At 42.2% G+C, this 16,117-nt stretch overlaps 1 protein-coding gene across 1 annotated transcript in view; it reads left to right on the top strand.

The window, feature by feature from the left end:
- LOC132398695 (protein kinase C-binding protein NELL2-like) overlaps nucleotides 1-16,117 on the top strand; it is a 305,511-nt gene that overhangs the window by 37,796 nt on the left and 251,598 nt on the right. Inside the window, exon 3 of the mRNA XM_059978482.1 lies at nucleotides 11,810-11,960. Coding sequence (XP_059834465.1) covers nucleotides 11,810-11,960 — 151 coding nt within the window. The remainder of the gene's footprint in view (nucleotides 1-11,809; nucleotides 11,961-16,117) is intronic.

Below are 16,117 nucleotides of genomic sequence, written 5' to 3'. Positions count from 1 at the left end.
TTTGGTGTCTCCCAATATTCTATTTGTGATCACCATTTTAGTAGATTTTTAAAATTTAAAAAGGCAGTTCAGGCAGAAACACAACAACCTACAAGCTACATTGGGCTTGGATGTGGTAAAAATAGGAGGGTCAGTATTGTGGGGCCATGATTGGCTGAGCCAATTACAACCTGATTGGACATCCATCCACAATTTGCATGCCACATTCCCTACAATAGAGACAACTGAAAGCAGATTAAGGAAGGTACTGGAGGATACCACAGCAGTGTTCAAGGGTGGCATTGGAAAACCCAAACATATCAAGGGTAAAATAGTGCTGATTAAAAATGTCACACCCGAACTTTATAAAGCCTATCCTGTTCTTTATATCATCTGTGATGAGGTAGCCAGTGATCTAGATCACATGGAGGCTGAAGGAATTCTTTCCAAGTTCGAGTGGAGCCCATGGGCAACACCAATGGTCCCAGGAAGGGTCTGTCAGGATCTGTAGTGATTTTATGATTACCAGTACCAAAAGTAGATCGATACCCTCTGCCCAGGATCGAGGATATTATTGCAACCTTACTAAAGGGAAAACTTTAGGAAAGTGGATTTATCTGAGGCCTACACACAGCAGGAGATAGAAGAAAAATCCTATGTGTTTCTCACCATAAACACTTACAAAGGTAACAGCGCAATGATCGGCATATTTTTGGAGTAGCATCTGCACCTACATTCTGTCAGAAAGCTATGGACCAGGTACTACAAGGCTGTCTGGCACTCAGTGACAAGGAACATCTCCAACATCTTAAGACAGTGCTAAAAACATTAGAAGGTTATGGGCTCAGAGCATGACATTCCAAGTGTGAATTCTTTAAAGCAAGCCTCACTTACTGTGGTTACACCATTGATGCCAAGGATTACACAAATGTGCTGAGAGAATTCAAACAGTGGCGGATGCCCCAAAGCCAAAGGACATGTCACAGTTGTGGTCCTTTTTAGGATTTGTCAATGACTATAGCAGGTTCCTGCCAAACCTGGCTCCACCCCTTGAACTCATCATTACAGATCAGGAAGGAATGGCAATGGACAAAGCAATGTGAGGTGGCTTCCAAGATAACTAAGGAAATGGTGACGCCAGACTCCATTCATACATTTTGATCCACGTTGGCCAGTGAAGCTTTCCTGTGACACCGTGCAGACATGTCACATGTTGTGAATGATGGATGCGAATGCTCCATAGTCTTTGCCTCACATTCCCTTACTGCTGCTGAGAAAAATCATGCACAGGTTGATAGAGAGGCTTGAGGCTAGTTCGGGGTACAAAACATTTCAACTAGTACTTGTATTGGAGAGGGTTTACCCTCATTACTGATCGTTAACCACTTTTAATCCACAGAAGGGTGTTCCACTAACAGCAGCAAAACGACTGCAGAGATGGCCTCTGTTTCTTGGAGGGCACAATTACAAGATTGAATTCAAGAGGGCAACTAATCATGGAAATGCTGATGGATTATCCCATTTACTCTCAGAAAAAGGAATACTGGAAAAAATTACGAAAGAGGACACTTCTCTTGACATATTCTCCCAAATGCAAATCCCTATTACAGTAGAGATAATCCAAAGTGAAGCTAGAAAATACACCACATTGTCTCGGGTCTACATGGCCACCCAAAATGGTTGGAATATGTAGAAGAAATTCCAGTTTTCAATTTTTATCAGTGCCTAACCCTAACCCTAATGCCTTTGACAGATTTAGCCTTTTGTGGAGATTGAGAGTTGTTCTACCATTCAAGCTGGGAGCTGAAGTGTTGGAGAAGCTACAAGTCAGCCATCTAGGTGTGGCCAAAATGAAAGTGTGGCCTTGAAGCTTTGTATGGTGGCCTGGGATAGATTAGCAGATCGAGTAGCTTGCCATGCACTGTATGGGATGCCAACACGTCCAGAAGATGACAAGAGAGGCACCTCACCATCCCTGGGAATGCCCTGCATTACCCTGGCAGAGGATTCATGTGGATTTTGTTGGACTATTCATAGGCATAAATTTCTTGGTAGCAGTGGATACAGCTATAAGGTGGCCAGAGGTGTTCCCAATAGCCTCACTGTTGATGTGTTGGTGTTTCTGTGTGACAATGGACCACAGTTTGTCATTCCTGAAAATGAACAGTATAAGACATATTACATCTGCACCGTACCACCCAGCTACAGATGGCTTGGTGGAAAGGTTTGTCCAGAGTCTAAAGAATACACTGAGAGCAACGTCAGTGGTACACACTACACTGACACTGACCAGACGTTCAGCAATTTCCTCCTTGCATATCGCAATGCCGCACACTCCACAGTCAACAGCTCACCAGCTTTGCTGCCCCTGGGTCACCCCTTACGTTCACACTTGGATCTCCTCAAAGCCACTCTCAGAAGGAGCAGGCAGGACAAACAGCTGAGACAAACTGAGGACTCCTCAAACAAGCAGGTTCGATGTTTCACTCCTGGACAAGCAGTCCTGGCGAGGGACTGCAGTGCTGATCAAAAGTGAGTACTTAGAAAAATTAAGGACAAAAATGGACCACTGTCCTACTCAGTACAGATTGTGTCTGATGTCATCTGAAGATGACACATGGATCAGTTGAGGAGAGCAGAGCCGATTGTTAGAGAAGAAAGGTGCCCAGAGCTGTCAGAACCACTTCCTGTAGTCCCAGAGTCAAATCCTACAACCACCATGGAGGAGGCCCCAGAATTTGAGATCGTTTCTCAGCCAAAAGTTTCTCCTGCCAAAGAGAGTGGCTATTGCACTCCCCCCCCCCCCCCCCCAATCACCCAACAACACCTTGTCAGGAAAGGTGTTATCCCGTGAGAGTAAGAAATCCTCCACAACAATTTAATCTTTAGGCTTGAACGGGACAATTTAAACTTACTATGCTGTTGATGTCTATCTAATAGTTGTATTATATAGTATTGTGTGTGTGTGTGTACAAATATCAAGAGAGAGATACATTCCATATTCAGTTGGAAGTTGGAGTTTATAGCTAAGCAGGGAGGGGTGTTGTTTCTTAATATTTCAGTAATATTTGTGTAATGTTGTAAATATATTGTTTGATTAAGCATTTAAATAATTCATTATGGGTTATATGTAAAAGTACATGAGTGATGTACCTTATTAAACTACCACATCATAAATGCGTGCCTCACTAATTTAACCCAGTTTCCCCATTTTTTTTCTTTTGATAAATTTCTGTGATTGCAAAACATCACACTTGGTTCTGTGACAACGGTGCAATGGCATGCAAAGCTGTGATGTTTGTACCTGCTTTTGGAATTAAATTGAAACTCCTCATTTCTCTGAAGGCTCCGCTGACAGTAGGGAACCTAAACCATTGATGGATGCAGGAATCTGGTCCCAGCAGTGTCTTGGGGTATGCTTATGGTTATCACTTCTCTATCACACGGGGTAAGCTTCTCAATCCTATTGGAATCTTCCTTCTACAGGAGTGACCTGCAGAGTGTGTGGGGCAGTCCAATGTGAATTAAAATCTTCAAAGTTGAACCTGGATATTTGCTGCACTTCACTGGAAGCAGAATGACAGGGCTCCCTGCACGTTACACACCGAGGAACCTGGAACAGTAATGAGAGAGCTATGAATCATGGTGAACCCAGGTCTGGAATTAACTCAGACTCAAATGAATAGGCCAACACAAACAAAACCCAAACACTCGTACGGAACTCCTATGATTCAGCTCTGAGTGCTCAGCATGAGGCCTTTAAGTACAGACTCTCCATGGAGGAGTGCGGCAGTCTGAATCCTAATGGGACAGCAGCATCTAAACACACTCTGAGGAACTAGAGAGCCGTATCTTGGATACCTGCGGCTGTTCAGTCGGGACTGTGATTGGAATGTCATTTGCAGAGCTCCCTAATCCCTAATTTTTACCCACATTACATTTTCCACAGAAAATGATGTGGCATGATCTAATTTCTAAAGAATTGCACCTTGCTGAAATAGTCATATGACATTGATGTAAATAATAATTACTGTACAACCAATGTCAGGAAGCACATCTTCTAAAGAACTTATAAATATGTTGAAAAATCCCAAGGCTGTCAATGCTCATTATTTTAATCACTTGCATAAACTAATATTACTCATAAAGAGAATCTTATAGCTCATGAGTGTAGAACTTCTATGTTAACGTTTTTAATTCCCTGTTAAAGAAGCATCTGCAATGACTGACCTGCTTTGCTAATCCCAAATGATTCCTGTAAAACTGTTAAGAAGTCTTTAAGCCTAAAGAAAATTCTAATTGGGCCTTGTGATTATTTATACAAAGCCTGACAGCAATATGCTTCTCTGGTGTTTCCTGGTGGCCAAACATTTTAATTCTGATTCCCATTCCCATTTTGACATATCAGTCTACTGCCTCCTCTTGTTCCAAGATGAGGCCACCCTCAGGGTGGAGGAGCAACACCTTATATTCCATTTGGGTAGTCTCCAACCTGAAGGCACGAACATTGATTTATTTTTCCGGTTAAAAAAACCTTCTCATGTTCCCAATATTTACTGCTTATTTATTTATTGTTATTGTTTATTTACTTTCATTTCTTTTTGTATTTGCAGTGTTTGTCTTATGCACATTGTTAATGTCGGGGTGATTGATAAGTTCGTGGCCTAAGGTAGAAGGGGATGAGTTATTGACCTCAAACTTTCTACATAATCACTCAAAGAGTGGAACTGCATGTGCATTTAACAAGAGCTGTATAACTCATCTCCTTCTACCTTAGGCTACAAACTTATCAATCACCTGTGTTGTGGACACTTTCTGGAGGTCCAAGATCTGTACGCTCACTGCTGGACTAAGTGAGTAAATGTAAGAGGGGACTATGTTGAAAAATAAATGTTCTAGGTTTTCTAAAATTGACTCCTTCTACCTTACGCCATGAACTTATCAACCACCCCTCATATTCTATACCTCTAGAAATGAATGCCAACATTGCATTTGCCTTCTTCAGAACTGACTCAACCTGGAGGTTAATCTTTAGGGTATCCAGCACAAGGACTCCCAAGTCCCTTTGCATCTCTGCATTTTGAATACTCTCCCCCATCTAAATAATAGTCTGCCCATTTATTTCTTTTACCAAAGTGCATGACCATACATTTTCCAACATTGTATTTCATTTGCCACTTCTTTGCCCATTCCCCTAAACTATCTAAATCTCTCTTTATGCTCTCTGTTTCTTCAACACTACCCGCTCCTCCACCTATCTTTGTATCATCGGCAAATTTAGCCACAAATCCATTAATACCGTAGTCCACATTGTAAAAGGTGGTGGTCCCAACACAGACGGCTATGGAACTCCAGTGGTAACTGGCCAGAATAGGATCCCTTTATTCCCACCCTCTGTTTTCTGCCAACCAGCCAGTGCTCCACCCATGCTAGTAACTTCCCTGTAATTCCATGGGCTCTTATCTTGCTAAGCAGCCTCATGTGTGGCACCTTGTCAAAGGCCTTCAGAAAATCCATGTACACCACATCTACTGCATCTCCTTTGTCTACACTGCTTGTTATTATAAATTTTCTCAAAGAATTGTGGAAGGTTTGTCAGGCAGGATTTTCCTTTCAGGAAACCATGCTGGCTTTGGCCTATCCTGTCATGTGCCTCCAGGTACTCTGTAATCTCATTCCTAATAATCGATTCCAACTACTTCCCAACCACTGATGTTAGGTAACAGGTCTACAGGTTTCTGCTGCCTCCCACCCTTCTTAAATAGCGGTTTAAGATTTGCAATTTTCCATTACGATGCCGGTACAACGCCAGAATCTATCAATTCTTGAAAGATCATCGTAATGTTTCCGCAATCTCGCCAGCTACTTCAAAACACTGCCCTTGCAGTCATTCTCACTAATCTGCTATGCCCTAGTAGATGAGGAATGAACAAATGAGGACAGAGAGAGAGTAACTTGCTCCTCAACTCAGGAAAAACTGCTGCAAAATTCTGCCTTCAAAATCTCGATCGCCGTCCTGATTAAAACTAGCTGTTTTCATGCACCCCTGGTGTGGATTCTCTACCTCCCTGGATACTTGATGATAGGCATTGACCTGTAGATTGAAGGACCAGTTTCCATGGCTCTTTGGCTGATTCCATATCATCAAGTCAAGTCAAGTCAGGTCAAATTTATTATCATTTAACTATATACATGTATATTGTCAAAGGAGACAACATTTCTCCACACTAGTCTGTAAAAGCACAGTAGAACACATAACACACATATAACATAGAATAACTTAGGAAAGTAAGGATAAAATCTACAGATGAATTGTGCATAAATAAACAAAGTAAGGGGATAAATTAAATATTGTCAGGTACAGAACAGATTAACTAGTGACACTTTGGGCAGGGAGTTCAGAAGCCTAAAGGCCTGGGGAAGAAGCTATTCCCATCCTGACTGTTCTTGTCTTTATGCATCAAAGTGGGAAATCAAAGGAGATGCTGGATGGATGGGTGAGATTGTTAATAATACTCAGGGCCCTGCGTACGTCCCTGATGGATGGATGGATGACCCCTGTGATCCTCTCAGCCATCCTTTGTAGGGACTTCTGATCCGATGCTCAGGTGTTCCCATACTAGGTAGATGCAGCTTGTCAGGACGCTGTCAACAGCGCTCGGGGGGGGGGGGGGGGGTGGTGGGAGAGCCTCACTTTCCTCGATCTTCTTGGGAAGTGGAGGTGCTCAAGCTTGTTAGTCATCGAGTTTCTTGTTGTACAAGTGTCTTCCTTCCTCCCCATCCTCCGTCAACTCCTCATTGCCACTTTGCTACAATATCCCCACTATATGAAGGAGCAGGGGAAGAGAGCTTTAAAATTATGCTTGAAACATGCTCTGCTGGAGATAAATGGCATAGAAATCAATGGCGCACTGAGAGCAGTTTATACATCTTCCTTCACACTGAATTTGTTCTTTGCTTGCTTGAATGATTCATTCGTTAAATAACACTGTTTTCCAGAGTAAATAGCAGCTTGTGGCGCGGAATATTTCCTCACTGGTAAATTCACAGACAATTTGTGTGTGAGAATGTTGATGATATTATGTCTCAATAAACTAAGTTGCCTACCTCAACATCAATAATGAACACAACACAGAAATATCGAGTTTCTCCAATTTTGTTGTGTCATGTGTGATGTTTTGTAACTTCAAAACTAATCGAAAGAAAAACATGGGGAGCCCGGGGATAAACTTTTAGAAAGGGTAAGATAAGGGAATTCACACCAGTCCTCACAGAGGGATCAGAAGTGGAAAACATGAGCAATTTCAATCCTTCAGGGTCCCATCACTACTTTTTGATATCTGTTTTGCACTACTTATTTTTAACATAACTATTTAATAGACTCATATATATACTGTAATTCAGTTTTTTTGTTCTCTGTATTTATTTATCATGTATTTCATTGCACTGCTGCCATAACATTACCAAATTTCATGACATATGCCATTGATATTAAACCTGATTCTGATAGATTCAAAATCTCTGAAGATCTATCCTGGGCCCTATATATCATTATAGTTACAAAGAAGGCTTGACAGTGGCTATATTTTATTAGGAGTTTGAGCAGATTTGGTATTTCATGAAAGATGCCCACAAATTCCTACAGATGTACCATGGAGAGTATTCTAACTGGCTGCATCATCTTCTGGTATGGGGTGGGGGGGGGGGGGGCTGCTACTGCACAGGATCGAAATAAACTGCAGAGAGTTGTAAACTTAGTCAGCTCCATCATGGGCAATAGCTTCCATAGACCCAGGACATCTTCAAGGAGTGATGTCTCAGAAAGGTGGCGTCCATCATTAAGGGCCCCATCACCCAGGTCGTGCTTTGTTTCCATTGCTACCATCAAGAGGGAGGTACAGAAGCCTGAAGGCACACACTCAATGATTCAGCAACAGCTTCTTCCCTTCTGCCATCAGATTTCTGAATGGACATTGAACCCACGAACACTGCTCACTACTTTTTTTTCTACTTATTTAATTTAATTTAAATATATATATATTTATTTTAACTGTAATTCAGTTTTTTCCCCTCTATTATTATGTATTGCAATGTACTGCTGCTGCAGAGGCAACAGATCTCATGCCATTTGCCAGTGATATCAAACCTGATTCTGATAGTAAGGCATCAAATATGACACAGTGGCATAGTAACGTATGGGATTTATGTACTTTTACACTTACCTGTAATGAAATATATAAACAACAAAGAATGCTTAATCAAACAATATATTTACAAGATTACCTAAATGTTATTGAATTATTAAATCCGCAACATCGTGAGCTGGATTCCATACCTCATCTTTCAGACGATATCAATTTAAAGCACAGGTTCCCAGCCTTTTTTAATGCTATGCTACCATTAACTGAGGGGTCCATGGACCCCAGGGTGGGGAATAATGTCAGGTTCACAACTTTACTTCAGGTGATAGCATTTTGAAAAAGAGGATGAACAAATTGAATCCTGAAAAGTGAATGAAAATGAATTAGTTTCAAATCAGTGAAATTTTTAAAAATATGTAACAAAAATTGAGAGAGCTCAAAAGGAAAGTTTAAAAACATTAAATGTAAAAGGTTCTGGGGTGATGTACCACACAAAGCAGTGATACTTGCTGTTTTAAAATTTATTTGTGTTGGTAGTGAAAATCCATAAATCTCACTACACACAATGGAAAAAACTCAATTGATGGTAATTTTTCCATTTTTGTGAGCAAATCATGAAGCGTGACTTGTCATCCAGCAATTAGAGATGAGTCTGATCAAATGAGTAGTGTGTAAAGTGAGTGACAGAATTTGGGGTAGTCAATGGGAATATGGGGAAATTCAGTGAGGAGATGACATTGCTCAGTGATCAATGGCCATCATAGACATGATGGGACTAATGGCCTCCTTCCTTGTTATCAGCAAATAGAAATGTTGGATTTAAAAGATACTTGAAGACTGGTTTATTATTGTCACATACACAGTGAAAGGATTCTGTTTGCATGTCATCCAGTCAGATCTTTGCAGGCATAAATACATTGAACTAGTAGAAATGAGAAAGCAAAAGAGTTTGTGCATTCTCCCCGTGACCGCGTGGGTTTCCTCTGGGTGCTCCAGTTTCCTCCCCCGGTGCAAGGGCGTACTGATTTGGTGGTTGGTTGGTCATCGTGGGTCATCCCGAGACTAGGCTAGGGTTGCTGGGCGGTGTGGCTCAAAGAAGGGTCTCTGCCCGAAAGCTGACTGCTTATTCTTTTCCAAAGGTGTGTGTGTGTGTGTGTGTGTGTGTGTGTGTGTGTGTGTGTGTGTGTGTGTGTGTGTGTGTGTGTGTGTGTGGGGGGGGGGGGGCAGGAATAAATGAAGGAATTTTCCACTGATTTTAGCACTTGATTCTTAACTTGTTATTTCTTCAGCATTTCCTAGACCAACATCATTGCACAATTCCCCCTTGCTGTTCTTAATTTGCAATGGCCTTACAATTTAAGCAGCTAGATGGACCCTCAGCTGTACCTTTATGCATATTCTCCAAAGAAAAAAACAATGGATGTAATCATCTTTGCTTTTACAGAGGCTAGGGGAATGCTGTAATAATGAAGGAAGACAGCTTCCTCAACAAACCAGCTGTCATTACGTGAAGAGATGGCGTTGAGTTATTCAAAGGGACTATTTCTTTATCAAAGATTCAAAGTACATTTATTATCAATGTGTGTTTGCAGTATACAATCCTGAGAATCATCTTCCCACAGACAGTCATGAAACAAAGAAACACCATGGAAACCGTTCAAAGAAAAACATCAAACCCCTTCCCCATACACTAAAAAATCAAATTATATAAGTGGCAAAAAAACCAGTGAAAAACACTGGATATAAAACACAAAGTTGAAAGAGTCCAAGCGTATTCAGTTCAGTTCAATCTGTTGCTATGTCGTTCGTTATCTGCAGGCTGCTCCAATCAAAAACGTCCAAAATAGCAACAAAAAAGCAGTGACCAGAAGCCAGAAACACATCATAATGTGAACTACAGTGTCCAGTCCACCAACTGCATTGATTAAAGCTCGTCTCTCAACAAAAAATCGTAACAAGGAAACCTGCTAGTGCTGTGCTCAGTTTTTGATTATGTAGTATTTGCAATGTTCTAAATGTGTTTAAATTACTACATCAAGTTGGATCATTTACTTAAGTAATTCTTTGCACTTCATGGCTGGGTAATTTCTACCTCCCATTTTGTGCATCTGTCACACGCCACTCTGATTGAAACTCTGCTGGGCAAACGGTTTTGGTCTGGAGAAACCAACCATAAGGGTGTCATGTTTGCTGATTACAAGGGCAATGTGGGAATGTGCTGACAGCTGTGAGCTACTCTGTGATGTCGTCTGCCTGCCTCTCTATATTTTCTGAAGGTTACCAGCTGGTTGATTCAGAACTAGTGAATTCAAGTCGAATAACCACAATTCAGAATGCGCTTTCACTGAAAACGTTGATATTCGACTTTCTTTTTTAAGTTGAGTGTCAGAGAAATGTCACAGAAGAAACCCTTATTTTACAGAGGCTTCTCTCCTTTTCCGTTCCACATTCTGGCTTCCCTCTGACCTCTTTCTCTTCTCACCTGCCTCTCTACCACTTCTGGTTTCTCTGTGGTCCACTCTCCTCTCCCATCAGATTCCTCCTTCTGCAGCCCTTTCCCTTCACCACCTGTCACCTCCCAGCTTCTCACTTCATCCCTCCCTCTCCCCCACCCACCTGCCTATTCTTCATCTGGCTTCTCCTATCACCTTGCAGCTTGTAATCCTTTCCCCACAACCCCCACACCCCCACACCCCCACCACCTTCTTATAATGGCTTCTTCTCCTCTTCCTTTCAAGTCCTGATGAAGGGGCCTGGTCTGAAATATTGGCTCTGTATTCCTCTCTCTACACGCTGTCTGACCTGCTGAGTTCCTCCAGCATTTTGTGTGTATGTATTACTCTTGATTTACAGCATCTGCAGAACCACTTGTGTTTAAGCTTCTGTTTTGCTTTAGTTTGATTTCCATGTTTTAAAATCACCAAGATGGGAAAACGTATCAAATAAAATGATTTTGTTAGAGTTTTTGGAAGTCCTAAGCTTATTTATGCAATGTAATAAAACAAGGGGTGACCTCACTGAGCATTAATGATTGTTTAATGGCTGGACAATATCAGACCTTGCTTATAATTATCAGGCTTATAACATTTCAGCTAATGGTAAACACAATGAACCATTATTTTTAGCCAACCCAGATGAAATCTAGATTGGATTGCGGGGTGGAGATGCATCTCCGCCAAAGGTAAGGCACTCCTTCCCTCCGCTAGCCTGCGGGTCACCTTTGGGCAAGGTGTAGCACCCGCTCAGCCCCCTGATCAGGGTCATGTCAAGCCACGGGAGGATGGTTGTTTGAGCAGATGGTGCACATCGCAAGTCCTGGTTCTGCGACCACTGACCCCAGGCAGACAATCTCTGAAGAGTATTGATAATGGCTGGGGTCACCCGTCTCGTAAAGACACTGCCCAGAAGAAGGCAATGGCAAGCCACTTCTGTAGAAAAATTTGCCAAGAACAATCATGGTTGTGGAAAGACCGTGATCGCCTACATCAGATGACAAGGCACATAATGATTATGATGAGATGGAACAGAGAGCTAGACCACAATAAAATACAAAATTACGCTGGATGATGCAGTTAGGTAGTTTGAAGCAATTGTGGAAAATAAACTGTGGCCATTTAGCAGTTTTCTCTGAGAAATTTCTGGCCAGGTTGTGGGAAAATAACTGAGTTATTGTTTTCCCTCTATTACAGATACTGCAAGGATTCTGAAAGCGTCACCAATTGCAGTCGAACAGATTTCTCAGAAGTTGAGGTACACACGGGAGTTCACTGTTCTGATCACGCTGAAGCAGGTCCACTACAATTCAGGAGTCTTTCTGTCAATTCATCATTCAGATAAGAGGTCAGTGAAACACACTTCATAGGAAGATATTATATTCTGATCGCATTCATTGATTCAAAGCTACAGTTTATTATCCAAGGAGAATGGTACTATTCTGTTGGTAGCTATATATCAAAATCAGGTTTAAAATCACCGGCATATGTCGTGAAATTTGTTGTTATGTGGCAGCAGTGTAATGCAATACATAATAATGGAAAAAAATCTGTGAATTACAATAAAAAAATATATACATGAAATAGTTAAATTAAACAAGTACTGCAAAGCTAGAGATAAAAAAAGTATTGATGTAGGTTTCACGGGTTCAATTTCCATTCAGAAATCGGATGGCAGAGGGGAAGAAGCTGTTCCTGAAACATTGAGTGTGTGTCTATACCTCCTCCCTGATGGTAGCAATGTGAAGGGGTGATGGCAGTCCTTAATGATGGATGCCACCAGAACAGTTGTTAGTGCTCCCGTGTCAAACCCAAGCAGTTATCCTTCATGTGTCTGCCAGGACACTGAACACTGGCAGGCCTTTCAATCACCTGACTTTCACATTTGTACTTCCCTTGTATGGATCACTGGATATTAATCAAAAAGGAAATTTTCACTTTTATTCTCTCCATTTTAACCAATGGGAACTGAAAATAATCTGTCATTCCTTTAGTTAATATTTTATAAATGTCTAGAGTTGGAAACAAGCTTGAAATCTTGTGGGGGGGGGGGGAAGGGAAGAAAAGGAATTTTCATTTAATGAGAGAAGTTCAGATCTAATTTTTGTCACACAAATAAATCCCATTCTTCATTTATTTACCCCCACTCTGATGCTTAACTGAGTCATTATTACCAGATGTCACATTAATTGTGACAGATTAAACTAATACTGCATATTTGGGACTCCATGTAAAATGTAGAAGAATAATCAGAATTCCTAATAACTTTTCATCAAAATTTATTATTCAACCAGCTATTTCCTCCAGTTAATAAGCTGAAGTCCCAGTATAATTAGATACATAAGAGATTTGGCGGATACTGGAAACCTTGAGCAGGCTGACTTGCTGAGTTCCTCCGGCTCGTTGTGTGTGCTGCTCGATATAATTAGTTTGTTATTCTAAATATAAAAATGTCATAAACACTGGAGGTTCTGCAGATGATGGAAATCTGGAGCAACATAAAGTGCTGGAGAAACTCAGCAAGTCAGGCAGTATGTATGTGAGGGGGATAAAGAGTGGGCGTTTTAGGCCGAGATTTCATCAGGACTGTAAAGGTAGGTGGCAGAAGTCAGAGTAAGAATGTGGGGGGGGGGGTGGGGAGTGACAGGTGAAACCAGGTGAGTGGGGAAGTGGGTGGATGGAAGAGGGAGGGTGAAGTAAGAACCTGGAGGGAGATTGGAGTTCTGATGAGGAGTGTCAGCCTGAAGCATCAGATGTTGCTTCTTCTCTAGTAATGCTACCTGGACTGCTGAGCTCCCCCAGTATTTTGCCTAGGACTGTACTTGCTAGAATTCAGAAAAATGAGAGGAGATCTTATAGAAACATATAATATTATGAAAGGGATAGATAAGATGGAGACAGGAAAGTTGTTTCCACTGGTAGGTGAGACTAGAACTAGGGGACAGAGCCTCACGATTCAGGGGAATAGATTTAGGATGGAGATGAGGAGTAACTGCTTTTCCCAGAGAGAGGCGAATCTGTGGAATTCTCTGCCCAGTGAAGCTGTGGAGGCTGCCTCAGTAAATATATTTAAGACAAGGTTGGCTAGATTACTGTGGGAAAATTACGGGTTATGGGGAAAAGGCAGGTAGGTGGAGATAATCAGCCAGGATCTTACTGAATGGCCAAATAGCCTACTCCTGCTCCACACACAAAGTGCTGGTGGAACGCAGCAGGCCAGGCAGCATCTGCAGACTTCCTCGTGTTAGCCTACTCCTGCTCCTATTTCTTATGTTCTTATGTGTGTTACTCTGGATTTCCAGCATCTGTATACCTCTTGCGTTTATCACAGGCAGTTAAGACTTGCTCAGTTACATGAGCTGGTACACGTCGATAGTTGTCCATCATATCTGACCATGTGACCATGTGACCATATCTGTGTGGCAGAGTATTCGAAGTGTAAAAGCCATTGCACTGGGAAACTATACCCTCTTAAGCTCAGAATTCTGGGTCCAGTGGTGCAAACAAGGGTCTGCCTTGGTTGCAGTGGATGACCACGGCATCTTCTGTGTTTTGATGTGGAACTTCAGGTTTGAGATGGTACTGGTGAATCTCAATGACTTCTGGCTGGTGCCTAAACAAGGAAAACAACAAAATTCTTTGTTTTCTGGCAAATGATCATCGCAAGTAATAGTCTGGAACTTCCCTTTGGACTTGGAGGCAGTTTGACGTAGCAGAACCGAGGCAAGGCAGCGGGCCCGTCACCAAGAGCAAGAAAGGCCTAAGGTTCAATCGTTTTAAGTGCCATGCCAAATCAGAGAGGTTGGTTACAGGCTGAATGTAGACGGTGCGGTCCTGGCCCCAGAGCATATTGAGGCGAGTGAACTCAATGTTTGGACAGAGATTCAGGCTCCAGACCAGACTGAAAAGGTCAGAGTGTTGGGGCCCAAAGCGAGGGAAGGGCCAGTTCAGAGCACTGCTCCACAACTCAGCTCTACACAGAACGATGCTGAACCATGGGACTCTCTGGACGTCAGTTTCTAACGCTATTTCGCTATTTGCTTGTGGTTATCGTTTGCATGATGCTTTTATCCTCTGCACATTGAGTGGTCTTTTCTAAATGGGTTCTTTTGAGTTCCTTTGTTTCGTGGTTGCCTGCTAGGAGATGAATCTCAAGGTTGTATAGTGTATACGTACTTTGAAAATAAATGTAGTTTGAACTTGAAAGTTGAACACGCTCTTTGCTCTCCACGAAGCATTGCAGTACCGCCTTCCTGGCCACTGGATCTCACAGTAGATCTTATCTACCCAGTCCACCGGAGCTGACTTTGCATGCTCATGTCCCTGTCTCACCAGGGTATGAGGCTGCCAGCTACCCTCTCCTGGTTTAGCCTGCCTGCGAAGCGGTGTATCAGGGTGTGGCCACTGTCACAGGCCGACAGCTACTTGGAGCCACAGGTGAAAGCTGAATGTCCAGTGGGGACCAAAGATGAGTGAACTGCCCTGGAATGGACATGATAAACCCCTTCACCAGAGGTGCAACCCCTCCCTGGACACCCCATACATCCTGATCTGGTACAAAATATCCAAAGACTAAAGGAACACTGAATGATAATAAATAATAAGCATAAATTAACTGTACAATGATTTATCCAGTTAGATTATATGAATTTGCAACATACATTGAATTATCTGTTCAAATAATGAGGCACAAATTCTACCCAGTATATCCAAAATACCTTTTTGATAACAAGTGAATTATACTTTTCTTACCAAATAGGTTTTGTGACCTTGAAGATCAATGGCTCAATGATTCAATTCAGTATCAGAGAACATATATAGTATGCAACCTGTAATTCTTACTCTTCAAAGACATCCACGAAGAGGGAAAAAACTCAAACAATGAGTGATATAAAAGCATTAGAACCCCAAAGCCCCCATCTCTAACCACACAAAAGCAGCAACTAAAGCATCAACCCTCCTCCCACTCACTCCAGCAAAAGCATCAGCGCTCCCCCACCACCCACCCCAGAGACCATGATTTAGAGTCCAACAAAAACTACTGTCCACCCCAACACTTTGACATCTCAACAGGCCCTCTCTCAAACGAGAGAGGAAGGGAGAAATATCGCTCCTGCTGCAGCGAGAGGGGAGGCCACCAGCTTCCTGTTTTGATGTTACAATCTGCAGTGTCACTTACTCAAGTACCCCTGCCTCAAGAATCAGCAAACTCTTTCTCACCGTCAAAAGAGAGAGAGGCAGCCCGAGTGCAGAGGCTTCTGATAGCTGCACTGACTGTCGCAATGCTTCAGTCAACAACATTGGTGAGGAATCAGGTCATCCTCAGGGCTGCACCCCAAAGGCACATGTCTTCCAAGCCACTCCTGGAGATTCTGAAATAGCAGGCCTCTCGGTGAGTTCCAAACAGCGAGATCCCACTGTCCATAAAGAACATAGTCTGAGTGCAGCTGTAGATCAAGGACTCCAACAGGACCCCAGCCAACCTGAAAAGGGAAAAAAGAGGTA

Source organism: Hypanus sabinus, chromosome 8, assembly GCF_030144855.1.
Source record: "Hypanus sabinus isolate sHypSab1 chromosome 8, sHypSab1.hap1, whole genome shotgun sequence".
In the NCBI taxonomy this organism is placed as follows: Eukaryota; Metazoa; Chordata; class Chondrichthyes; order Myliobatiformes; family Dasyatidae; genus Hypanus; species Hypanus sabinus.
Note: the sequence above shows the minus strand (reverse complement) of the source record. Positions and strands in the feature narration are given on the sequence as shown.